General features: G+C 37.3%; 5 protein-coding genes across 10 annotated transcripts; 3 read left to right on the top strand and 2 right to left on the bottom strand.

The window, feature by feature from the left end:
• The first annotated feature begins 1,967 nt into the window (after nt 1-1,967).
• Nucleotides 1,968-3,473, top strand: LOC111791837 (WD repeat-containing protein LWD1-like). Its single transcript, XM_023673331.1, has one exon. It carries the CDS (start codon nt 2,084-2,086, stop codon nt 3,122-3,124), a length of 1,041 nt encoding a protein of 346 aa, XP_023529099.1. The 5' UTR covers nt 1,968-2,083; the 3' UTR covers nt 3,125-3,473.
• A 4,105-nt stretch (nt 3,474-7,578) lies between these two features.
• LOC111791267 (glyceraldehyde-3-phosphate dehydrogenase A, chloroplastic-like) lies at nt 7,579-10,056 on the top strand. The gene is made up of 5 exons (XM_023672539.1): nt 7,579-7,780; nt 7,876-7,992; nt 8,574-8,878; nt 8,968-9,212; nt 9,329-10,056. The coding sequence occupies exons 1-5, from the start codon at nt 7,739-7,741 to the stop codon at nt 9,829-9,831; spliced, it is 1,212 nt and encodes a 403-aa protein (XP_023528307.1). The 5' UTR covers nt 7,579-7,738; the 3' UTR covers nt 9,832-10,056.
• Nucleotides 10,057-10,127: 71 nt separating this feature from the next.
• LOC111791269 (OTU domain-containing protein DDB_G0284757-like) lies at nt 10,128-15,306 on the bottom strand. 5 transcript variants are annotated; one of them, XM_023672541.1, is made up of 10 exons: nt 15,017-15,306; nt 14,385-14,556; nt 13,981-14,054; nt 12,875-12,929; nt 12,722-12,796; nt 12,246-12,319; nt 12,065-12,113; nt 11,526-11,610; nt 10,521-10,577; nt 10,128-10,399 (listed from the first exon to the last, which is right to left on the bottom strand). In XM_023672541.1, the coding sequence occupies exons 2-10, from the start codon at nt 14,547-14,549 to the stop codon at nt 10,353-10,355; spliced, it is 681 nt and encodes a 226-aa protein (XP_023528309.1). In that variant the 5' UTR covers nt 14,550-14,556; nt 15,017-15,306; the 3' UTR covers nt 10,128-10,352. The 5 variants fall into 5 exon arrangements, with proteins under 5 accessions (XP_023528309.1, XP_023528308.1, XP_023528311.1 ...); XM_023672540.1 differs by having other exon boundaries at nt 14,385-14,550; XM_023672543.1 differs by having other exon boundaries at nt 15,059-15,306.
• Nucleotides 15,307-17,955: 2,649 nt separating this feature from the next.
• LOC111791773 lies at nt 17,956-18,579 on the top strand. Its single transcript, XM_023673244.1, has one exon. The coding sequence runs from the start codon at nt 17,956-17,958 to the stop codon at nt 18,577-18,579; it is 624 nt and encodes a 207-aa protein (XP_023529012.1).
• A 1,374-nt stretch (nt 18,580-19,953) lies between these two features.
• Nucleotides 19,954-25,711, bottom strand: LOC111791662 (probable magnesium transporter NIPA8). Of its 2 annotated transcripts, XM_023673096.1 has the most exons (14): nt 25,333-25,711; nt 24,583-24,722; nt 24,056-24,143; nt 23,878-23,939; nt 23,591-23,676; nt 23,406-23,479; nt 22,332-22,434; nt 22,118-22,246; nt 21,918-22,017; nt 21,665-21,784; nt 21,021-21,111; nt 20,875-20,944; nt 20,470-20,566; nt 19,954-20,374 (listed from the first exon to the last, which is right to left on the bottom strand). In XM_023673096.1, exons 2-14 carry the CDS (start codon nt 24,673-24,675, stop codon nt 20,156-20,158), a joined length of 1,332 nt encoding a protein of 443 aa, XP_023528864.1. In that variant the 5' UTR covers nt 24,676-24,722; nt 25,333-25,711; the 3' UTR covers nt 19,954-20,155. The 2 variants fall into 2 exon arrangements, with proteins under 2 accessions (XP_023528864.1, XP_023528865.1); XM_023673097.1 differs by lacking the exon at nt 24,583-24,722.
• Nucleotides 25,712-26,828: the final 1,117 nt, after the last annotated feature.

The following is a 26,828-nucleotide window of genomic DNA, read 5'->3' as shown; positions in this document are numbered from 1 at the left end:
TGATATGGAATTGATTATATGTGCAAACACGTTAAAATATATATATATATATATATATATATATATGGTAAATATTAAAAAGTTTTAAATGGATGGCAGGAAAATGAAATTATAACAAACATAAATAAATATTTAAAACTTTATTCATGTAAAGCTTCTAACGTTCGTATGATGTTTAACATATGGGCCAATGTAAATTAGAGAAATAATTTTATAGAAGTTCGAATTTGAAACTAATGTCATGAAGTCACATAGAATCAAACTTAAGGATAAATTCGTGACAACAACTTAAACTAATTAAGTAAGTGACCTTACTATCGGCTCAGTCGAAAGACTTGTCTTATGTATGACGACACGTGCCCAGTGACCCTTACACGTGTTATTTATGCTTAATGTTATGTGATGACGTTAGATGATGATGTTATATGATGACTTGATGACGTTTGATAATGATGTGATGATGTACTTGGTATGCTTGGTGCATATTATGGCAATATGATGAGTATGATGATTGTGTGACGTTTACCTTAATATGATGATGTTTTCCATATTGAGCAAGCTATATGATGATGAGTGTCATATTGCATCACGTCGTTAGATCGACATAGGACACAACCCTAAGAGCATGATAATGATATTAATATAAATATCAACGAGTATGTGTTACCTAGAGTAACAAAGAGATGAGACTAGAGGGTTGTGTCAGAAGAGACGTTATGATGGATTTAGTGAGACCTCATGCATATTGTATGTTAATAAGCATAGGGTTACTTATCCGAGAGATGATGAGTGTGGACGCGCACAGTATGATGATGAGTGCGAATGTGCACGAGCACATGAGGTGCATGACACTATGTGGTTCCGCTAACCTTTGGATGTCGCTATAGATTAGCTTGACTAGAGGGTCCAAGGGTGTGCGAATGCCCTGGGGATTCACACTCGCACGTGTGAGTCGTGTGTAGGGAAGTACTACATATCCAATTTGTCCGAGACTGGAGGCCACCCTTATGATGATCAAAGATAGTTCCCTAAATCATGATGGCATGTGTTTGCATTTGCATGACCCTCTATAGTGGGGTCATTTACTGAGTATTCTTTGAAATACTCGGGTCTTGTGCCACATCATTTTTTAGGTAAAGGCAAGGCGCAGTTGTACGGAGGACGGCGACATCGCGAGCAGAGACTGTGGCACGTGCATAATAGATTCATATTTAAATTTATAGTCTTAAGTTAGAATAGGTTGTTTTGCATTTCATTGTTTTTAATTATTTTGTATTTGTTTTTATTCTCAAAATTCCAGTATTTCATATTTAAACACGTATGGTGTTTCTGAGAGAAGAAGTTGTTTTAAGCATTTTTCGAAGTTTACGTTATAAATGATGTTTATGTAAGAGTTATATTTCCGCATTATAGATGAGCATGAGACGTTAGTAACGACTCTGAGTATGTAAAAATTTAGGGTCGTTACACACGGGACAAAAGGGGTGGATTGTGAGATAAATAATTGTTATAAGGGTGTGGAAACCTCTTCCTCGTAGACACGGGGCCAAGGGGGTAGATTGTGAGATCCCACATCAAGTGGAGAGGGGAACGAAACATTTCTTATAAGGGTGTGGAAACCTCTCCCTAGTAGACACGTTTTAAAACTGTGAGACTAACAACGACAACGAGCCATAAGTGGACTTGGACTATTACACTATCCCCACATACCAACATGAATAATTTTAGAACGACTGAACCATCAATAATTTAGCACGGGTAATAGCTATCAGTTATTGTGAGCTTTTCTCAATAATGATATATTCACGATCACTCTTGTTTATGTATTTCGATTCATTATTGTATCCCTCATTTACTCGTAACGCCATGCGTTGATACATCGGGTATCAGTGTAGACACTTGGAATGGCATATGGTTAAGGGACAAACCAATACAATACAAATTTTGTTAAGGGTTAGTGCACAGCTTGTTCGTCGCAGTCCAATCTTGAATTGACCTGTTCGTTCCGATCATTCATACGGGCCTCTGTGAACAAAGATCTTTCCCTTGCATCCATTGGAGAAGGCATTCCAGAGAGAAGCCGATGGGTGCAAACAGCGACGCCAATCCGGATGCTTCCGACGAGCAGCAGAAGCGGTCTGAGATCTATACCTACGAGGCGCCATGGCACATCTACGCCATGAACTGGAGCGTCCGCCGTGACAAGAAGTACCGCCTCGCCATTGCTAGCCTTCTCGAGCAGTATCCCAACCGTGTCGAGATTGTCCAACTTGATGATTCCAGTGGTGAGATTCGCTCTGACCCTAATCTCTCCTTCGAGCATCCCTATCCTCCTACCAAGACCATCTTCATCCCGGATAAGGAGTGCCAGCGCCCTGATCTTCTCGCTACTTCCAGCGACTTTCTCCGTGTTTGGCGCATCTCGGATGACTCTTCTTCTGTGGAGCTCAAGAGCCTTCTTAATGGCAACAAGAACAGTGAGTTTTGTGGTCCTCTTACCTCCTTTGACTGGAACGATGCCGAGCCCAAGCGTATTGGAACCTCCAGTATCGATACTACCTGCACAATCTGGGATATTGAGCGGGAGACCGTTGATACGCAACTTATCGCCCATGATAAGGAAGTCTACGACATCGCCTGGGGCGGCGTTGGTGTATTTGCTTCCGTTTCTGCCGACGGTTCTGTCCGGGTCTTCGATTTGCGCGACAAGGAGCACTCTACCATCATCTACGAGAGCTCCGAGCCTGACACTCCCTTGGTTCGATTAGGCTGGAACAAGCAGGACCCTAGATATATGGCTACAATTATCATGGACAGCGCCAAGGTCGTCGTGCTTGACATTCGCTTCCCAACACTCCCCGTCGTCGAGTTACAGAGACACCAAGCTAGTGTCAACGCTATTGCTTGGGCGCCGCATAGTTCTTGCCACATCTGCACCGCCGGGGATGATTCTCAGGCCTTGATTTGGGACTTGTCGTCCATGGGGCAACCCGTCGAAGGTGGCCTCGATCCCATTCTTGCATATACAGCTGGAGCAGAAATCGAGCAGCTGCAATGGTCCTCTTCCCAGCCGGACTGGGTTGCGATTGCCTTTTCGACTAAGCTTCAGATTCTAAGGGTATGATGCATGTGAGTAATTCCATGTACCTTTTCAAGTAGTAACTCATATAGGAGCTTACTTGTTCTGGCATGTTCCTCCCATTTCTTTTGGCAACAACACTTTGATCATGCTACTAATCGTTGTTCATCCCTGCTCTTAGAATTTCGAATGATTGATGTAGCCATATTTTACGTAGAGCTGTTTGCACTCTATTCTTGTAACCAAATTTCCTTCTTGTATATGCAGCAACATCTAGCTTTCGTTCTTTATCTTCACAGATAGTCATGTTTGAGAACTATCATGTGTAACTTTGTTGGGCTAGTTAATATCTCCAATTCATCCTTTAAGACGTACACAACCTACTAAAGATGCATACTTAATTTTCTCTATCTCATATTTATAGGGCTTTGTATATAAACCTCTCTGTATGTAGCAAGTTACATCTATGGAATGATTTGTTTCTTTAATGCCATAAGGATTGAAAGTACAGTTTTCTAAATTTTGTTTTGTTTTGATTGAAACTTGATTTAACACTCGAAGTTAGATTTATCCTTGAGAGTGCATTCGCTCAACTTGACGTTGAATTGAGTGAGATGACATTTGGAAGTGTATGACTCTCTGTTGGTGTTGTGCTGATAAATATTATTGAACAATTATGGAGTATGAAAATTTTGTGCATTCCTTCATTCTCGAGGATGGAAAATAAAAAGGTTTTCTCCTGGATTTGAAGTGTGCAAAATTCCTGCTCTGGACTAGGGAGAAATTTGATGAGAATTAAGTCCACTGATTGAAATACATGACCTCATTGTTGGTGAATGTTAAATTGGCCTATAATAAGCTTACATGACTTAGTACTTAGTGAATTGACAGAAGTTTAGAGGAGGGAAAAAGTTATCTAAAAGAATAAAGTTGCTAATGTCTCAATAAATTCTAAGACGGTTGAAAGTTCAAGTTTTCTTCTCTTTGATAATTTTTTCCCCTCGTATAAATACCAACACTCAATTCATTGAGTAATATGCCACGTAACTTTATCATCAACCAATTTTAACATTAACCAATGGTGAGGAATAATGTGTAGGCATTCTAGATGCCATTGTTCCGCTTGTTTGCCTCTCTAAGTGAGGCAAAAAAATTGTGGTTTTATAAAGTGGGGTTGTCGACTGCAATGGTTTTCTTCAAGAGCAATTGTCGATTGCATTGTATGGCCAATATCTGGTGGAAGGAAGGTGATTAGTATTCTTTGTGGCTTTATAAAGTGGGGTTGACTTACTTATTGGGATATGTTGAGAGATTAGATCATGAAATTTAAGAAGCTTGGCATGAAGGATTCTCAAACTTTGAAATGAAACACTAATTCCTTCGTGAACATTGTGAATTCATTCAACCCTCCTCCTCCTTCTCCATTGATTGTTGATTTGTTTTGTCCAAAGCCCTCCATCTCCCAATCCTCTTTCTTGGTATGGAAGATAAAGAAGTTGCTAATTTAAACTGGAATTCTTTGTTGGTGGTTTCTCGATTCACTGTGCATGATGATTGAAAAGATATTTAGAAAGGCATTGAAGTCTACCTTTTATGGATGATAAAACTTTACTTCAATTGGATCATACTATTCTGTTAGTTGGCCTTGATCCATTGAGTCGTTGGCAAATATTGGTAATTTCCATTTGAAGATTAAAAAATGGGACCTTAGCAAACATAGTAAACCAACATTCATCAAAGTTTATGGAGGTTGGATTAAAATCACGAACTAACCTCTTCATTATTGTTTTTATTGCAACTAATCCCTAGTACGACACTTGAAGAAAGGTCTATCATTCTTCAATTCCTCCCATCACCGAGGTTAATACTTCGGGGCCAAATTGTATTGAAGAAAAATGTTTCTAGCATTTTGGCTCTTTCCGCCAAGAAAGACAACAAGATTTTATTATATTAGATTATGATGGTGTCTTCACTAAACAAGTACTTCATTTTTCAAAAAATTCCACTGCTTCTCCTTCTCTCACATTATGTTTATGATTGTGATGCTGCATCTAAGTTAGTTAAGTAGTTTGGTATCTGCTTTAAGCTTATGGAAACTATTGTTGATGATACTGTTACAAAAGATTCTTTTGGTGATGATTTAGTATCATTATTTCAAGAAAGTGACAGAGGTTCCTCATTGTCTTCCTTCATCAGTACCTAAGAAATTTGCTTCTCTTATTGAGGCTTGTGGTCTTGATATGTGTGAAATTTCTCCATTCAATTCCCTAGGCATTTGTTGTTTCAAGTTTGATTGCTATATTGCGTTTGCGGTATGGGTTCAGTAGTTCTTGCTTCATGTTTGGGGGAGGGGGAGGGGGAGGGGGAGGGGGAGGTAGTCCTGCTTTTCTCCTCGTTGGCTTTTTGTTTTGGTTGTTGGGGTTCAAATCTTTGAGTTTTTCTGTTTTTTTCAAGGCTTTTGGTTCTCAGGCATCGTCTTTGGTTTAGTTTTCAGAGTGTGATCTTTTGTGTTGATTTGATCATTTAGGCTCTCTCTATTGTAATTTTTGTTCAATTCGCTTAGTGTTTCTCGTTGTGGTAGTTATTTTCTGTATCTTTATCTTTTTTGGTTCTTTTTGTGTTGGTTCCTTTTGTGTTCCTTTATGTTCAAGTTTTCACTCCCTTGTGCAGTTTGTATCTTTGAGAGCATTAGTCTCTTTTCATGTCTTCAATGAAAGTTTTTGTCTCTTGTTAGAGAAAAAAAATAGAAGGGCGGGCTTCTAATTGAAAAACAAAAATGAAAAGGAAGCCTTGTTTATGTGTGGCATACTCTCGAGTCTTTTCTGTACCAACCTATCAATTCTTTTGAACTCCCCATTGGTAGTGCTTCCTCCCTGAAGTGTCGTGTGTGGACTCTGTGTTCTGTTACTCTTACTTCCCGGATCCCACTCTGAAAAATGAATCAGAAACTAGAATCCAAGCAGGTTAGCCCATTCGTTTTATTGCTTATGACTTTTCTATATCTTTGACGTCAAAACACATGAATTTTGTATGATCTTGTATTGAATATTACTTTATATTTGAATTGTCATGTTTGCTGATATTATTTTCTAAGGTATTAGGTAATGTGCACCATCATATCATACCTAATCCAGGTTTAGCCTTGTCTTATAGCTGCACCTTAGTACATGTTGCACTTTCAGGAAGATTGCTTATAATGAAGCTATGTTGTTCTTCCTAGATTAAAATGTATTGTTTGCATACAAAAGCCACATAGATTTGCCTCTGTAATCTACATTGATCAAATTATGAGAATAATGCAGATATCCTTGGCTAGGGAGATCTATTTAGGGATGCTCCAAATGAAGTCAATTTTTTTATTTTATTTTTTTCCTTTGCAAGGATTGAAATGGTAGCATTTTAAGTCTTTTCATATCAAACTTATTCTTCTTAGCCTTTTAGTTTATTGTTTGCTACCCCCTACAGATAACAAATAATATCATAAACGGATGGTTTGGTTCGAGTATTTTGCGTAGTAACAATAATCTTTCCGATCCTCCGAGTTTGCTGCTAAACATAAATCTATCGAACTTCTTATACTACTAACTATTTAAAAGATTATACATATTTTTTTCTTCTTCAATTTACAGTAAATTATTAATTTTTATAGCTTCCTGTCTTTTGAAACCAAGTTTTACTTTCGTTTTGATTTTTTTTCTTATTTTAAAGTTATTATTTTTAATTTGATTGATATTGTTTAAAAGGTACAAATATTAAACTATAAGAAATTATAATTTTGCCACATAATATCTAAGATATTTTCAGAATTTCTAAGGCAAAAACTTAGGTTTTTGCATAATGTGTATTGAATATTGGTACATACACTCTCACTCTCAAGGTGTAAACGATTATGTGGCTAAAACCATCCTCCCCATGGCCAACATTTTAAATTTAAAAATGTGTGTTTAAAAATTATTGGACAAATTATATAAAATACTTCGACTTCTAAAAGTTTTATTTTTATTATTCGAACTTTAAAATTTATTTACAACTCTATAAAATAAAATTATTTTTCATTTAAACGATATTGTAAAAATCACTTGATCAATTTCGACCCATTCAATGTCACATCAATTGAAATGAACAATGTTCGGCATGATATCATATAAACCTTCCAATTTTTATAAACCAACCGCTGCGTCAAATTTCTATCTTGTCTTTTAAAAATAAACGGAAAAATTCAAAGTTTAAGAATAAGGAATGGAAAAATTCAAAATCTAGAGATATCTACCGAGACGTTAAAAGTAAGATAATTCGACGAATAAATTTCGGGTGAATAAAAAGAATAAAAAAAGTAAGAAAAAAAAAAGGTGAGGAGTTATGAGGCCAAAATGAGTTTGGCATTTATAATTGGTGGGGGAAGGGAGAAGGGTGAAGAAAACAGCATCACAAATGAAACAGTAGAAGAAGATGCAGAGAGCAGAATAAGCACAGCCATTCGTTGAGTGAGAGGCTCTATCCATTATCTCATCCTCTCTTAGCCTTTCTTTCCCCATTCATTCAAAGCCATTCAACCAAATAAATATTATATACACTCCACCCTTCTCAATTTCCCATCTCTCTTCTACTGCTTCAAGCTTCTGCTTTCCCCCATTTTGCTCTTCTCATCGCCCCTCAACCATGGCTACGGCTACTCTCTCAGTAGCCAAACCATCTCTCCAGGTTCCTCCATTGCTTGCACTCTTCCTTTCTCGCCCCTTCTTTAATCTCTTCCTGTTTTTCATCTGAGAACATTGTTGCATTCTCTTGCATTGCAGGCTACTGGAAAGGGATTTGGAGAATTCTCTGGCCTCCGCAACTCGTCGACCTGCCTCCCGTTCGCTAGGCGAACCTCCGATGACTTCCTTTCCGTCGTTGCCTTCCAGACCTCTGCTGTGAGTTATCTCTATTCTTAAAAGTTTATCATAGTTTCTTCCCAGTGTAGTAATCTTTTGTTTGGATCATGATGCGGCAGCAATCTACATTGAGTCATGGGATGTAACAAAAGTTGTACTATGGTTACATGAGTGAACATGTAGAAATAACATTCATGGCTTCTGTCAATTGTGTTCATCTTAAGGAACAAAATCTGATTGATGGTTAGGTCTGTTTTTGGGAGAGAGGTAGTAGATTTAGGCTGTTCATTGATCAACAGCAAAGCCTAATTTGGCTTCAATTTGATTTATCATAAATTTCCAGAAACCACACGATTATATAGCGAAAGGGAATACGCTGCCCCTAAAATCATCCCAAAAGTGCGGCTAATGTGGCTACTAAGCTATTTCTTTGGAAAGTTCTATTTGGACTACTGAATATACTCCGTTTCATTTTATTTTTCGTCTAAGCTTCTTCTAGCACGTACTATGGTCTCTGGTTTCATATCTGAGATAGCATGAGGGGGTTATATAGAAGTGAATATTCATACTACACTAATGATTCTTCATGTGCCTTACCTACATCCATTAAATTCTTGAAGGTGGGAAGTAGCGGAGGGTATAAGAAAGGGATTGTGGAAGCAAAGCTTAAGGTAGCCATCAATGGGTTTGGAAGGATTGGCAGGAATTTCTTGAGGTGCTGGCATGGTCGCAAGGATTCCCCACTTGATGTCATTGCCATCAACGATTCCGGCGGCGTCAAGCAAGCTTCTCACCTCCTCAAGTACGACTCCACCCTCGGCATCTTTGATGCCGATGTCAAACCTGCCGGAGATGAAGCTATTTCAGTTGATGGCAAGATCATCCAGGTGGTCTCCAACCGCAACCCTCTCAACCTTCCCTGGAAGTGGGTGTTCAACTTCTATGCTTCTAACTTTTCATTCGTTATCTGTATGAGATAAAAAAAATTGAATGATTAGATAAATGACAATGCAGGGACTTGGGAATAGACTTGGTGATTGAAGGAACTGGGGTGTTTGTTGATAGAGAGGGTGCAGGGAAGCATATTCAGGCTGGAGCAAAGAAGGTCCTAATTACAGCACCTGGGAAGGGTGACATTCCGACTTACGTCGTTGGGGTTAATGCCGACGCTTACAGCCCTGATGAGCCTATCATCAGCAATGCTTCTTGCACTACCAATTGCCTAGCTCCTTTTGTCAAGGTCCTTGACCAGAAGTTCGGTAATACATACTGAATCCCAGCATAGATTCATCAATAGCACTTACATTTCTAGGCCCTTGCAAATTCAGGTGCTAAAATTCAGGTTTGTGAAGGTTTTGGTATAAATCTATGGCAGGTATCATCAAGGGAACAATGACTACCACTCACTCCTACACTGGTGACCAGAGGCTACTTGATGCCAGCCACCGTGACCTCAGGAGGGCAAGAGCTGCTGCACTCAACATTGTTCCTACCTCCACAGGAGCAGCCAAAGCTGTTGCTCTAGTCCTCCCTTCTCTTAAAGGAAAACTCAATGGGATTGCACTTCGTGTGCCCACTCCAAATGTGTCTGTTGTAGACCTTGTTGTCCAGGTTTCTAAGAAGACCTTTGCTGAAGAGGTGAATGCAGCATTCCGGGAAAGTGCTGAGAAGGAGCTCAACGGCATCCTCTCTGTTTGTGACGAGCCCCTTGTTTCGGTCGATTTTAGGTGCTCTGATGTCTCCTCAACCGTCGACTCTTCCTTGACTATGGTTATGGGTGATGACTTGGTGAAGGTTATTGCTTGGTATGATAACGAGTGGGGTTACTCTCAACGGGTTGTTGATTTGGCCGACATTGTTGCCCACAACTGGAAATGAGCATGAGTGGTTTGCTCTCACCGAGCTAACCTCCTTTCTAGCTTGTTTTCTGCATTTCTGCTTCATTTTCCCTTATTAATTTGTAATGAGAACACCAAAAACCATTTTCCTTTACCCATTACCCATCAGCCCAATAAATATATATGCCACAAAACTATGCAGAGTCACAAAGTTCCAAGAGTCAAGTCAATTTGATATTTCATGAATACAAATGAATTATTTCTTGCTCTGTAGGTGTAGGATATGCTAAACTGAATTCAGTTATGCTACTAGGACAGGTGCACCAGAGTTTTTGAGTTCATAATGTGACTATAATTCTATCATAGAGTTCATTGGATCTATAGTGCACTAATACAAGGCAATGTATGTGTATGACGAACTATTTACATAAAACTATATATATAAAGATCAATCATATGGTTTTCCGTTCTTTTTTTCCAAAAAAAAAAAAAACACAAGAACTTTGTAGTGTAGTACTCACATATCTAGGATGCTATCTATACTCACATCAATCTGTTTAACTAGAACAACCAATGTTTTTTTCCTGGTTTTTGTTGAACTGGAACATCTGCAAGAAAGACAAACACATTATCACCATTAAAAACCAAGGTTCCCATATAATCGCATTCACTCTAATTAAACCTTGCTACTCTGAGAACCAGAAAATGGATTTTGCAGTATAACCAAACCTTGAATTTCGTAAAGTGAATTGTAGTGAACCTCAGACCAGAAACTTAACCAGAGCTCTGCATTATTGCAAAGGTAAAGGAGCTGTAAGAACCCTAGTATTCCAAAACTACAGCAAAGCATTTGGTGTGTAAATGCAACAGTGTCGACATTCAAAACGTTTCTACATATTGAGAAACTGAGGTACAGAGGAAATGTACATCACAATTGTATGTTCGTTTGAAGACAGCCCTGATAAAAAGTCCCGTCTTATGTAGTTAATGCATCTATTGAATTTCATCAACATCAAATATCTTGCAAGATATTTTATTATCACAGGTTCCACCTTAAACTTGCGGTAAAAAAATATCTTAATCTAAGCAGCACAAATTATCACTCTCCAATATTTCATATAGCTAAGACTCTCGAGGAAAATGAATAATAAAAGAAGATATGCAATGAAATTTGGATTTATGAAGGTTTTGGAAAGGACTTTTAGGGTATTTTAAAATATAAAACTATATTCAACTGCCAATTCAGTTGCTCATGATTATGTTTCTACACTACATCGCAACATCTTGTAATCTTCCTCAGCCAGGGGTCTGGCTTTCCACCCCTTTTGTAATATATTTCATATAACCAATAAAGTAAATCTATTTCCACTATGAAAAATCATGACATGACAATTTCAAGAAATATCCACTATCTTACGACTTAAGAAGCACAAACACTTTGAAAGCATTTTCGTGTTGTAAAATTAAAACAAGCCTTCTACTTATTAGACATGCATAAGACACTTGTTAAGACAGTAAAAAAGTAATAAATTTTAAGCCAAAACATATCACACTCATTTTTTTAAGTATATAAGGGCATAAACTTGTTGACTTCAAATTCATCGGGCATAGAAATGATATATATTTTTTAAAAAGGTATTTTATAATAAACATATCTTATCCATATAAAATGACATGTCTCTACGTCCGTATCATATTTATGTCTTGTATCCATATCCATGCCTCTTAACTTACCACGCTTAGGAGTCTGTGATTGTGGAACAATTTCAATGAAACAAGTATCTCTAAATGACGTAAGGAGGCAAATCTTTGCAGCAAACTGCACAAAATCAAGCAGCAAGATCAAGAAACAAACAGAGAAGGCAGGTAAATGTTCTAATGGAAAATCTTCCAGATTTTTTGGAATATAATTCATTCATGGAACAGGATAAACAAATTCTTTGAAATAGTTGTTCTTTCATTGACGTACTGTCATCCATCTCTTCCACTCTCTCTCTCTCTCCATCTCTCTAGTTTATCTTAAACTCCAAGTTTAAATGGTAGTCGGAAAAACACCTAATCCAAGAGTCTGACTTCAGTAAGGTAGCAAATACTGTAATCCAGTGTCTCAGCAATTTTCATCCATTGCTTACATTTCCAAGGATATGATAACTTGCTGCTCATTCTCCTTTGGGCGTATTTTATACAAAATCTTAAATCGATAATGCCATACAACACTCAATCAATAAGGTAGCAAATAAAAAGGTGACAGTTAATATTGCCATATGATATACCTTATCAGCTGCTGCTTGAAGGGTAACATGGTCCCCCCATTCACCAGATCTGCATCATATATTAAGAAATAAAAAAATGAGACCTTTCCTCAAGAACATGTTTAAGATCAGTTAATCCACAGATGACCATCGATTCAATAAGAGAGAAAGAGAGAGTATGATCGTGAACAATTTCACATACTTCGCCATTTTCTTGTAATAACGACTGAACTTCATTGGAACGTAACCTTCATATTGAGAACGGTAGTCCTTTAGCTGGAATATGAAAATAAACCCAGGTGAGTAATACACAAGCAAGATATTCACCCTTACTCGAAAACTCTATTCACTTCAGTTTGACACCAAAACATGAGTAAGACATTACCAGCCACTACTAACAAGTCTAACAGATCAGATTTAAATATTGATTAAAATCCGTATAAGAGAACGCCTCTGATCTGATAAAATACAAACCAAAGTTGCAGATTCTAAAACCAAATATAACTGAAAAGTTACCACTTATTCTCCCATTTCCAACTACTCCGGCCACATGCTACATAAAACCTTCCCTACTACTTTCTCTTTCAATCTCCTTACACAAAAGCTCAGCTTTTCATCCCAAAAGAAAAGGAGCCACTATTCTCCCTAGTTCAAGCACCTCGAGATATGACAGTCTACCTGCTTTACAATGTCTTTCCGCACGTGCTTGTGATACTCAGGTGATTTGTACAGCTGATCTGAAAGTGCTCGAAACTGCCAAATAAGAAGAAACTATACGTAAATTGTAGATAAAACCGAAGCTTCTACTTCTTACTTAAAAAATCAACATACCTGACAATTTCCATCTCCAGAGACCTTCACTTCATGCAAACCATAGACATTTAGCCTGAAACACAATGAGATGAAAACTACTTCATCACAGGTGGTAGGAGGGAGAAGAGAAGCCAAGGGAGATTGTAAATTTTAATGGCATTAAACATAGACTTATACAACCATCAGTTTTTATCCTGAGTAATTTTCATGAATTCCCTCTTGACAACACATGGATGCAATGAAAATCCAAGCGATCCTTATTGGGGTTTAGATATTATCACAGTAATAACAATTAACATCCAAGGAGGGAAAAACACAATAGCTACTTTTTTTTTGGATTATTCCTATGATGCCATATTCATTTTGAAAAGCTAAGCTCTTATCCAAAGCATAATTTAAGAAGTTAGAGGCATGGATTAAATTGAAGTTGCAGGAGCAACTGAATAAGAGGACTGAAAGTAAGCAAGAAAGAAAACCCATAATGAACTTCGTTCATGTTGTAAAGGGAGATACAGAGAAGAACTGCACCCTGAAAGAATATATGCTAGGATTTGGAGGGCTCAAACTGGACTGTAGGCTAATAAGCTGTCTCAAATGGCCTCAAGTTGGCGAAGTTAGGGATCGTGATGACTTGCTATTATATTTGTTAATTTTGTAATGAAAATTTTAGATTCGTTTGAACTATTCCTCAATCAAGGAACCAGCTATGGGACAGAAGATGACATCCCTTTAAGACAGCCTAAATCACGATAAAGAATATAACATAATAGTAGTAACAATAAGGTCATCAATTGGACATAATGGTTTTGTGACCTTCAACCGGATCATGATTACAAAATCACCCACCTAGTAAACTTGAGAATTTATGCACCGTTTCAACTCCCTGGAAGTAATTTTCAATCCACCAATGCTTGCTCATGAATGTGCATGTCTCTCTCTCTCTCTCTCTCTCTCTCTCTAGATAGGGAATGTGCATGTGTCGCTTGTAAAAATTCTTTAACAGTTGTTCTTTATGCTAAATTTCATCATTATTCAACAGAGAGAAAAGGTGGTATTTTTCATACATATAGATCTGTTGACCAAGCCCCAGCTATCTTTTACTTTAGAAAATGAGGGATACGTACCTCTGAAGAAGCCTATGATACTCCAAACTCGCATCACTTTGGGTGGGGATGTACAAATTTACCCTTGGAGTATGCTGGAATACCGCAAAGAGTTAAGTTTAACATATGAGTTCAGGTAATATCTTTTTTCAAAAGATGGAGCAACAATAGTTCATAAGCCAAGATATGAGGAGAATAATCAGAAAACCAATAAATCAATCATCTCAGAACATTCTATTTGAATAAAGTTTCAGGACAACGTCCTAAAAAGAGAGAACACTTTCATATTTTCATATGAGAAGTGATAACTAATAATCTCTTTGAAGGGTAAAGCGGTGGCTTGAAAATTATGAAAAGAAAAAACAAAACAAAACAAAATAAAAAAACCTAAGCTAGAACAAAAGGAAAAGAGCAAAGATTCATACAGCAATAGGGGCAAGGTTGGAGAGGCGTCTGGCAACACCACCGTCTAGCTTAGCGTACTCTTCCGTTAATGCAACAGCAATCATGCGATCATCGTCAATGTCTTGATGAGAGCTCAATGAAGTAGAACTCGAACATTCTCCAACGCTCAGAGTTCCCGGCCTCATACTGCCACTTAGCAATAACTCACCATTACATTCAAGAAAAAGTCATGCTATCATGCTGCAGAAACATTAAAAAAATAAAAAAAATAACGCCTGTTCCACGAATGTGTAGTTGGAGCTCAAACTATTCGAGGAGTGAGAAAAATACATGGTAGATCAAGAACAAACATAACATGACAATGAAAGTGCTATATTTATTAGAGGAGACAAAATCATAATATGAGAAATCCTGCAAAATCAAATGAAGAACACCACTAAACGCGCATAGACAGACATTTATCCAATTAGAAGTACATAATCAAATCAATCGATAAAAAGAAGGTGAAATGTAAAAGGCGCATGGTGTATCTTCCATGGTTGGGCATATTATTGCAACCAGGATTGAAGAAGAAACTAAAAGAAAGGAACAACAAGGAAGAATTCAAACAGATAAAAAAGGCAGGGATATGGAAGAACCAGGCGATTCATACCTGAAATCTGCGGGTAAGAAGTAAGGAACAGATCAATTATACCTGCAACTGCGTCCGATTTGACTTCGGGGATGGTGTGGAGGATGGTTTGAGGTGGAACGGGATTAGGATGTTTCAGGGAAGGGGTTAAGAATTCGTGGGACGGAAAGAAATGGGGGGCTTCATTGGAACGCCTCGTAGACCCAGACCCCCACAGCCTGTAGCTTTCGCGGCTTCTCCCTTCTCCGGAAGTAACAGTCAATGGCCGCAGATGAGCGTGGGTCCCACTTCAACACCTTCTTCCACCAATCTTTACGATTTGGCGCGATATTTTTTATTTTTATTCTTCTCTTTTATTCATTTTATTTATTTTTTATTATTATTTTTTACTTAGTAAATATATATATAATATATATATATACATATATTTTAATTTTAAGTGTTGAGACAACGTTGTAGAATTTAAATTTAAATGTATAAATTATATTGGTAGAAAGTTCTATAATATTTTTATTTATAAAATATTATTAAATTTTTTATTATGTTTTACATTTTTTTAATAGAAGACTGGAAAAATGGAAAATTTCAACTAATAAATAGATTTGACATTCATGAGCAATAATTTCGACTATTTGACAACTAAAAAAATATAATTAACCATGAAATAATTTGGTCAACATTCATAAATTTTATTAAAAGTTTTAATTCTAGAATTAAATCCTCACTTTAAAAAAATTTCCAACAAGTCATTAAATTTTTTTTATCTTGGATCTCACATATTCTAACATTTTAAAATTTATTTTATTGAATATAAAATTAAAATTTTTGTCTTTTTTTAATTAAATAATTGTGGAGAGTGGAGAATTGAATTGTTTGATTTCATCGATGTACTCCTTATTCGTTGAACTATGCTCGAAGATTGGCCACAAAATTAAAAGCTCAATTCCCTATTAGTCAAAATTTTAATCTGATGATTTATTAATTTGAAAAATATCCATTAAATTCAAAATTAAAAAGTCATAAAATTATTTAACATTTTTAAAATTTATGAATTTATTAGTCCCAAATTTCAAATTTAAAAGTGTGAGAATCTATTAAATAATTTTAATATCTAAAGTTTCGAAATCTATGAACATAAAAGTATAGGGGTTAAGTTGGTAATTTAACAAAAAATAATAATTATTTAAATTTAGGATATTAAACCTACTTTTTCTAAACATTTTATGAGTTTCATAGCCCTTATTGACCGACTTTGAGACCAATAGAATAAAGCTCACTTAACGCTACTTAGGAAAGATGATAGCTCCATAAACTATGAGGTCACAAAGCGCGAAGAGTAATTGATCAGATTCGTGACTGTTCCTACTACGAAACACTGGTAATACTCAAACTCATGCCTTATCGAGCATGTTATCCTATTTTTGATTTAGTTTATTTGACAGCAACAAACGCTCGGTTTCGGGGGGCCGAGAATGCCCGACTTATCCATTTATCCGGTAAACTACTGGGGGCTTGATTCGTTTACAGGATTGAATGAATAAGGTAAATAGGGTCAAGTCGTATCGGGAGTAATTTACTTACGATACTTAGTTGACATTCATAAAAAGTACCTAATGAATTATGAGTTCAATACAGTCAAAAGTATAAAAAAAGAAATTCTTTGGAGAACATTTTGTATAGCCAAAATCTCAACATTTATGAACGAGATCTACCTCTCGTGAATAATTGATATCATAGTCAAGGCCATAACATTTTGTAGATGATTCGAGCCCATGGATAACTTTTGGATACTATGGCAATATGAAAAAATTCCTACCGTATCTCTATTTATGGTGTGGAGTCTATAAAATAAAATAAGATATCATCCAATAACGTGTTAAATGCTGAAGAAAAAAACTTATGCACCAAGTAATGGTTGGGTGCTAGTTGGGCTTCAACCATTTTTTGCAACTCAACCGCATGGTCCAATTATATAGTACCACGTGACAAACTTACTTCTTTACGTTCTTTTTAAAATTTCTTTTTTCTTTTGTGGTTGGCCTGGACTAAAAAACTATTTGCTCGCAAAGGATTCAATCCAACCACAGGTTCCCCTACGGCTACCTTGTTACGATTTCACCCCAGTCGAAATTCCTATCGTGGTATGCAACACTAAGACCGCCAAAAACCTTTGTGGCACTAGTGTTACATGTAAGTCATGGGTAAGAATGATTCAATACTTCCGGCGAACCCATTTCCAGGGTGTGACAAGCGACTTGGTTCCATAAACAAATTGTTTCCCCATTTCCTCCGCTTGCGTGATAAATAGGATATTTTCTTGATAATAGCAAGAGACAAGTCTCCATTTGACAACTTGACAGTAACTCAACTACCATCCAACTATTACTCGTACGAATCACTGTAATCCTACAAAATTCCCCCGAAACAACGACTCAGATGGATGACTTAAGATTCGTCTTAAACGCTCAAAGGTATCAAGAGAAACTTTAAAAACACAATGATGGAGTTGGACCAAGTCCAAAAAGTAGGTTGGTGGCCTAATAATTGAGCAAATGTTAAGTACCGTTGGAAAAGGTAGTATTCTTTCTTTTTGCACACACAGCAGCAACTTCCAAACAATTGCTTGCTCTTTTCCCATGAAAAGGCCTCACAAAACTTGTCCTAAAGTCACTTCTTTTCTAATTCAAAGCATATTAAACAAATATAGAACGAAATGACCATGGAATTGGATTAGGAGTGGTGGTTGGATCTCAATATTCAAATACAGGAGCGTTGCTTCCTTCCACAACCTCCATTTTCCTATAAAAATCCAAGGCAGAATTTGGTGTTTCCCATCTCCCTGTTGTTTCCTCCTCTTGTTGGGTTTTCTTTGCCTCTGCGAGGTCTGCCAAACCTTGCAGGAACAAAGAAACCCATCCTATCCCATTCTCAGAAGCTGAAAAACACAATTAAAATCAATCATGGGTCTCCAATCCTCTGTAAGAGTCAAGAGGCTTTGGAATGTTCTTAAGGCGACGCTTATCCTAATGGCAAGAAAGGGTCTGATCTCAAAGAGAAGGTTCATCATGGACATGAATTTAATGGTGAAGAGAGGGAAGGTGTTCAGAAAATCTATGACCAATTACTTCATGTTCCATCACCACCACCACCACTCCGGTGGAAGAGATATGACACGTGGCAGTTTCGACATACAGGACTATGAATTCCCTTGGAGCAACACTCCCATTAATCCTGTTTTTTCCCACATGTCAAAGCGCAGTACCAAATACCAGACTTACTTCCCCTGTATCAACATTCCTGTGGAGATAAAGCAACAAGAAAAGAAAGAAGAGGAAGAAGATTCATACCCAGAAGCCGAGGCGGCCTGTACTGATGCTTGTAGCTATGCTTTGAGTCCTGCAATGGTGGAGGGAAGCCCACTCGTTACCCCATTTAACGTACGGATATCAAACTATTCATCTGAGGAAGAAAATGATATTACCTGTGAAAGTGGACAAGTGGATAATCAGGCTGAGGAGTTCATCAGAAGGTTCTATGAACAGCTGAAGATGCAACGAAGCCTGCAACTACTGCAATATAACTAATTTAAGCAATTAATGGAGCTTAAATTATTGTAAGTGACTGCATTAATGGGGTGTATACATAGTTTTCTCATGTTTTAATGGAGCTTCAATTCAACAATTCCTTCACCTCTCAGTTCCACCAACTCCCTCTCACCATTTCAATAGAAAACGATATGAGAGCCTAACTCATTTCTGTACATTATTCTAGCAACTCGAACATAATTTCCAAGTTTACTCTAATAATTATTCCGTGATTTTGGTCAAACAACTAATCAAGTTGATTTCCAATCTGAGCATAGCTAAACTAGTTTAGACATATACCTTCGACCAAAAGGTCAAAGGTTTAAATTTCTCTCCTCCACATGTTACTAAAAAAAAATCAAGTAGTTGCACAACTAATCAGGTGGGCTGCTCTTCATCCAAAAATAATAATTTAAAAATGAATTTCTAGTTTAACTTGGTAGGGTTAGAGTTATATCTCACCTATCATCTCATCTAATTGAGTTATCTACCTAAACAAACCTAATTACTTTCAATCTCATCTAAAGCAACAATCATCTGCTCGTCGTGGGTTACAACTCACCTACTGACTTTTGATCTCGTTTGGTTGGACTACAACTCACCAAGTGTCTCACTTGATTGAACTATGACTCCCCTAGTCAAGGACCAAGTATTTACAAATCTCACCCACAACGTCTTCAAAGACATGCATTTATGCATATCCTATTAGACACACCCAAAACCAGCAGACAAAGAGACACCTATCTAGCAGGAAGACTTGCAATAAGTCCATCCATCTTAAAGCGATCCACCAAAGAGACCCCTCATTCTTGATACGTTAAAAGGCCACTGCTTCAATTAGCTGTAATCTCTCTATCTATGTATATTTTATACAGCATTATTGGGGACGATTTGTGTACGTGGGTTGGGGGCATGGGTCACATATCACGATTCTATACCACGTTAGTCCTTTAAATCACGAAGACTTCAGCGCAAGAGACGCGGGTTTGATGTGCAAGCATTTCAACAACTCCTATTTCCTCATTATTATTTCCTTCTGTTTTCGACAGAACGAAGAATTGAGTTCAGGATGGGCTCTTCAAACTAGTTTCTCTCCTAAAGAACCTTGGCAGAAGTTCAATTCATAAACAACCAACTAAACTCTGTTACATATGCCGCCTCTATCACATTATTACTAAAAGTTTTAGATGCTATCCTTATAGATTCTTCTTACTCCAAGTATCCAAGGTTTCAATTTATTTTATCTTTCAGTATTGATATATCTTGACCTCTAAAAGAGAAGGCATGGTTCTGAGAAGTTAGGAAAGGCATCATTACGACACTTGGATTGCTCTTCCAAACAGTAGTTTGGTAGGGGAGTCTAAAAATCGTCTCTGAAGGGGAAAAATAATATCTTGCTTTATGAGAAAATACTGTTCATCATAATATACAATATTGTCTTTTATAATTCTATATAAGAACATGCTTGGTAACTGGTATATTGAATTATAACTCCTAACTCCTAACTACTGTACCTATAAAGAAAAGGCATTGATTTAATACTCCAACCCAAATTTTCCCTTTTTACTACTCCTACTCAAAGGTTTTGGGAGAAACCTATGCTTGTGTCGAGCACCTTCGCATCTTCATCCAACGAGATCTTACTCCAGTCAGACTTCCTCATGGAGAAAAGTTTTGAGCGCTCCAACCCTGTTCCTCTAAAGCCGGTCATCCTTGATGACACCATAGGCATCACCAGTACTGCAGATGCATTGAGTGAATCTTCTCCAAAACCCAGAGAAAGTGCTAAAGCAGCCTGCAAAATGAATAAGACAGCATATAGTTAAACTGTTCGAACATGTTGACCATCGAGCAAGTAAGCTTTCCAAATCACCAATGTTGACTCCATACCTTCCCCTTGGCTACTACATCTGTAATCTTTAACAAGAATCCTTGTGAAAATGATCTTGCGTCCTTAGTCTCTAATTCTTGGGATGACACAATTAGTCTGTAAACGAAACATATGCAACAGAAATGGGTAAGGAATTGCAGATAAAATGCAGAAAGTTAGCACTTCATCCATCAAAGATTTTTCATTGTCCAATACTTTACGTGCTCTATAAACTAAACCCTACGAAGAAACCTTTTTAATAGTTCTGTCTGCTCGCTGCAGAGAAATTCCAATTTAGGACTCACATTCCCCCCAGAAAAAGAGGGTACAATACCAGCTATCTTTATTACAACCCGAAGGAAGTGGTTTTGAACTCAAAATCTCTGAAAAACTAATGTCATAAACACACAAAATAATTGATGTACCTCTCTTCTTCTGATGAGAAGCTAGTGGACGTCTCGGATAGCAAAGGTGAATTATCTTTGAATTCACCATCTGAAATTAAAGTTCCAATCAAGCACTCAGATTTGCAATATAAACCCAAAATTACTTCGAACCTAAATTAAAATACCTCTCGGCTCATCAGGTGCTAGCAAAGAAATGCCTATGAAAACAGACATCATTCCCAGTATGAACATCGTCGTTCTCAAAGCATCAAGCACCTGTTTAGAAGATAGTACAAAGGTAAGCTTACTACCTAAATTGAATTCATACTTGAGGGCTGAGGCATGGAGAGTATCAAAAGGCAAGATGCAACATGACCTTGAAATCAAATGTAAAAAAAAGTGCATGGTTAGACAGTTATCACTTGTTTTACCGCTTTGTACAGACAGTAAAACAGGACCTATTTTCCAATGCATGGTCCATGTCATTTATTGTGTCAAGCAAAAATAAACATAACTTGGTTACTTGTTGAGCCATACAAGAAGTATGAATCTCATTCTTTAGGTGTTAAGAAGCTGATAAACAGAGATCTCGTCTCACCCCACAAAATACTATAGAAATCTTGCATTTACGATATAAGACAAATGATATAGGTTTGATCCCACGCAATGCAAACCATTTTTCTAAGAATAAGCATACTATTTAATAGATTCAGTAGGTCATAACCAGTGTCATTCATGTGGTTCTCTTCATGTAATAGGCTCAAGAACACCCCCCCCCCCCCCCCCCCCCCCCCCCCCCCCCNGTAGAGAGAGAGGAAAGAGAGAAAACCTGGAATTCTTTAAAGTATATAAAACCTGTGCATATGGAGAAGAAAGTCCAAGCTATCTGAAACATGGGAACAATAAGGATTGCATCAAACAGGGAAAGTCCTTCGTTTAACCTGGCCATCTGTGGAAATAGATAAAAAAAAATCCATAATGGACATAGAGTTAAGGAAATGATGTTCATTTGCATCACTAGAAATAATAATTAATAATGTGAAAGCAATAAAGGAGAAAAGTAGAGTCCAATAGAACCTTACCCAAAATCCAGCAGTACTGAGAAATAAAAGCAGTAAGGAATATGTAAACCAGCTATGCAGCTGATAATCACTAGACATGGCCAATCTGAGCAGTATTGACCTAAAACAGATAACTTGGTATCAAAAGGAGAAAGCAAAAAAGAAATATAAGTGGGTTCAGCACATACAGGAAAAAAGGACAAAACTGTCGGTGAACTTACAGAGATTTTGCAAACAAGACTGAGCAAGAGCCTATTGCACCTGAAACTATAGCATAAGAAAATGGCAGTAGCATATGCCAATACGGTCTGAGATCTTGACCAGAAACAGAAAGTAACAGTTCTCCCCTTCTGCATGTTCGTTCCATGGGGAATACTATTATCAACACAAAGCCTCATAGAAAGTACGAAGGAAAGAATCCATTTTAATTCTAACCTATAGATTGAGTGATGTAAAGCAACAACCAAGATCAAAATTACGCAGTATAGAAGGAAAGTGATATTTCCATATTTCTCCACCAGCTGCTCTGGAGTGTACACTGTAAAGAGAACCAAAAATGAACATTCATTACTTAAAAGCAGATTAAATCAAATAATCCATTACAATGTTTTCTGCACTACCACCCTGCTCTTGAGCTTTTTTCCCCTTCATTTTTCCAACCTTAGTGGTCAGAAAGAATGCCTATTTGGTTAGTAATCTACACATATTGGTTAATGATTCTAGGCTTAAATGTGAAACAAAATGTTACGGGCAACATCCAGTTCTCTATGTTAAACCACCGTACAACTAAATTTTGTGGCACTTGAATTTCACCCCATAGAATCAGGATCTAAACCACACAGTACAATGACACGGAAAATGCACTCAAAAGACTAGGTTCACATCAAGTCAAAGGAATTGTTGCTTAGAGAAATATGCAACAAGTGCATCTTAGTAGTATGTATATTTTGGTATTTTTAATGCATTGATGGCATTGAACAAAAGAAAATGTGGGAATACCTATCAAACTCGACTCATTCAGTCAAAAGATAAAATATTTCATCATTTTATTCATAAAACATGAAAAGTAGAAGGCATCGACAGCAGAAGAAATTATGGTAAGCAGAAATTGTAACCAACATTGTATGCTAAAGCAATCATAATTATTGTTTTTCCAGACGGAGTGCAGAACAAAAGTGGACCATCATCATAGTGCAAGTTTCGTTATATCGGGTAGCTGATCCTATAATTTGTTGTTAAGTTCCGAGCAAAATATGGGGACTAGAGTCATCATCTTCTAAGTATACTAGATGATAAAGGCCAAGTTCGAACAATGGTCTATCAGTATTTTAAAAAAAAAAAAAAAAAATCTTATTAGTTGGTATTCTGAGATATTTTTAGATGATCATTTCCCATCCCCCTTATCATAGAAGCTTCATTATAAACTCAAATAGACATTCTTGACATTTCATATAGAAGGAAAAGCCACTGGAACTTGAAAAATGAATAAATCAAAAGCATGGCATCTACCAGGGGACTGATGGTTGCCAAAAGCAACTAGAAAACTGTTTCCCAGAACAATAAAAGCAGTGGCAACCATTACCCTGCAAAAAAAGCAATAGTCATTGACCATTAAAATTAGAAACAATGATGATGAAAACATGTATGTGAGCCTTCGTGGTTCCAAAGACGAATGACTACAGATATATACATACTTAACAGTAACCATCTCGTGGAGGACGAAGTATGCAAAAGCAATATTGGACACAAATTGAACAGATCCAAGTGCCGCAAGAAGAGACTGCAGGGTAGGGGTGGGAAAGAAGGGGGAAGGGAAGTAAAATTAGAAAAGAGTAGAACAGGAAATATAACAATCCATGATCAATGGAGACGCAGAACATCTAGTAAACATTGCAAAGACTAAAAATTCACAGGGAAGGGGTGTTCTTATAATAGGAATATGTTCATATTGTGAAATGGGATAAAGTAACTTTCTACCAACCTGGGCAGCATATCCGAAGGAAATAAAATTAAGGCAATTTCCAATAATGAAAAATGTAAGACCTGTACATGAAAGCTTGTAAGTTATAATTAAGGCATTATGTTTCAAATGTAGTCTTCTCCCAAAAAAAAAGTATAACAAGTAAATGCCTATAAGGAATTTAACACCAGAAAATTACCAATTCTCCAAGTCTGGAAGTATATAATGGGCTTCATTGGAGTCTTTCCATTAGAACCATTATTTTCTAGCATAGAATGCTTCTCTCTCTGCAAGAGTAAATTTCTTCATAACCACAGTACATATAACAACGTTGCAGCATGAAACGACGAATGTCAAAAAGAAGACTTGGCTATTATCTGGAACACACTTCTGATAAAAAGTGATCGATGAACGAAGATAATTGAGTCCAACTAGTTATGCAACTCAGAAGTTTGATGGGCTATTACTTACCAAACCAATTAGGGGAACGAATTTACAACTTTGAAAAGTGAAATACTTTTTTCTAAAAGGAAGGAAGTCATATACATTTTATGATGCATGACACATTTACACCTGCCACTAAGGCTCTTATAACATGTCTGTATTGCATCCTCAAGAAAAGTGATAAGAAATTCTTTCTACTAACTACAATAGCAAGTAGGTGAAGAGTACTCAGCTAGACAGTGTAGACTGAGAGTAAACGAGAAAGAAAAGATCTCTGCGAACCTCGTTATGGCCTAATTTAAGAAGGTTCGTTCCAAAGTTGATGGCAATGCTGCCAAAGAGGTTGATGACAGCTCCAATAACCCATTCCCCCATAAGTTAGAGAGGTGTAAGCGAATCAGCACACAGCTGAATGTCCCAGCCTGTCGTTGGAAAGCAGCACAGAAGTAAATGATCAAATGACCAAAAAGTGAGACTGTCAACTGCTCAAGAGACTAAGCACGAGGAGTTGTGAATTCCGAAGCAACAAAGAACAAGCTCAAAAGGTGAATCTCGAGTACGTGTTAATGGACTAGAAGAACCTAAAATTTCGAGCAGATGGCTCAATTCCGAACATCATTTAATACTCGTTTAAGTAAAAAGCAGAACATCGATTCCCAAATGGAACGGAATAGTTACAGAACATAATACTCCCTGCAACATAATATTCCCAGAAAATTCAGAAACAAAAACGGACCTAGAGAGAGTAATTTGGGCGATGTTCGCATGTAAATGAAGCAGAATTGAAAATGTTGACAAAGAGAGGGGAAAGAAACAGGCAACATAAAAGATGATAGAAGCGGAAAACGACGGATGAGAAGGGTCAAGCTCCGATCAAGATCGCAAGCCAAAGCTATGGATCTAAATCCAAATAGTCAAAACAGAAGGAAAGAAAAAAATTGGAGCCAAGAACAATAAGTAAACCTGACCCAAAACAAAATGAACAGAGATTAAAGAAAAAGCAAGAACTAAGAGTTGGGGGCGAAGGTTTACCTGCGGGAAGATCCGTCAGTGGAGATGAGCGCAGTCGAGATCAAGTTCCAATCCAAGACAGGAAATGTGGCATTGAGAAGGAATATACCGGAGGTGGGAAGTCAAGGACGGAGTAACTTCTCTCCGAAGGGAATCCGGAGTGCACAGAGAAGAGGAAACCGCCGAACTCCGTCGTGGGGGGGCGGAGAGGAAGAAAGCGTGATGAAAATGGAAGAAGAAACGTGAAAAGGAGGGGAAGAAGGGAAGTTGTGCGGTCAATTAGCAATACTGAATGATTCTGTGTATGACGCTTCTGAACAAAGCCATGGCCGCGCGCGCCGAACTTAACTGTCATCTGTCGGTGAAGATGGGTCGGGTTAGCTCCGGACTAAACTGATAAAGGGCTCACCTCCTTTCCCTCCCACACGTTTAACTTTCACAATGGTTCTTAGTACGTTAACTAAGCCCGCTATCCTTGAAAAACCTAAAGAGCTTCCGAACGAAAGGGGCTCTTCGACCAAGGAACTTGCCAGCAGACCATTGTCGTCCCATTCTTGAGTGAGTTGTAATTCAGTCGTCTTATCCACTGAGCTATTTGGGTCGAAGCACTAAAAGAAAAGAACCAGGAAATACGGCGATATAGGAACCAATAATTTCGTTTTAATTCTCGTAGAAAGAGATGTTTTGAGTTGAAAATTTCATGTATAGCATTGTATCCTAACCATCTCTTTATTCGTTTAATTTAAATCATTAAGTTATTCGAATGTTTATATGTCTCAGGAGTTCGATCAAAATTATTTAAAAGTATATTTTTATCCTTCAAAATTGATTTTGATTGGAAGGGTTACACGCTATGTATCAAGTACGATAAACTAATAGTTACTCTGAGGAATAGCAGCTGAAAGTGATTTGTGGTAAAAATTACACGTTGGGAAGATCCGATCCAGCTACAGCTGATCACGTTTAGGTGAAGAAAATAATTTTTGGTCAAAAGACTTCACACCACGGCCTTTCAATATAATCTGTTTTGAGTAATTAACCGCTAAAGTCCTTAAACTTTTGTTTAGTTAACAATATAAAAATTCGCATATCTAACTTCAATACAAAAAATGTCTGGCAGAGTAGTTTTACTTACTATTTTTTCACCATGATTTTCAATCGAGTTGGTTTAATTTGATTTGTAGTAGAAAAACTCGTAGCTTAGACATCAATCTACGAACAAAACACTACCCAAAACAATAACATCTTCTCATCTGCATTAACCATTTCAAGTACCACGAGAAAATAAGTGTTGAGTTTCATTCTCTAATAGAAAAGGTAATAGCACAAGTCTACCACTAGTACATATTATTTTCTTTGGCCCGCTACGTATCGCCGTCAGCCTCACGATTTTAAAACTCGTATGTTAGGGAGAGGTTTCGTTTCCACACCCTTATAAGGAATGTTTCGTTTCTCTCTCCAACCGATGAAGGATCTCACGATCCATTTTCCTTGGAGGCTCAACGTCCTCACTGGCA

The sequence above is a fragment of the Cucurbita pepo genome, chromosome LG03, assembly GCF_002806865.2.
Source record: "Cucurbita pepo subsp. pepo cultivar mu-cu-16 chromosome LG03, ASM280686v2, whole genome shotgun sequence".
NCBI lineage: Eukaryota > Viridiplantae > Streptophyta > Magnoliopsida > Cucurbitales > Cucurbitaceae > Cucurbita > Cucurbita pepo.
The sequence above is the reverse complement of the archived record's forward strand: the minus strand, read 5'-3'. Positions and strand labels throughout refer to the sequence as shown.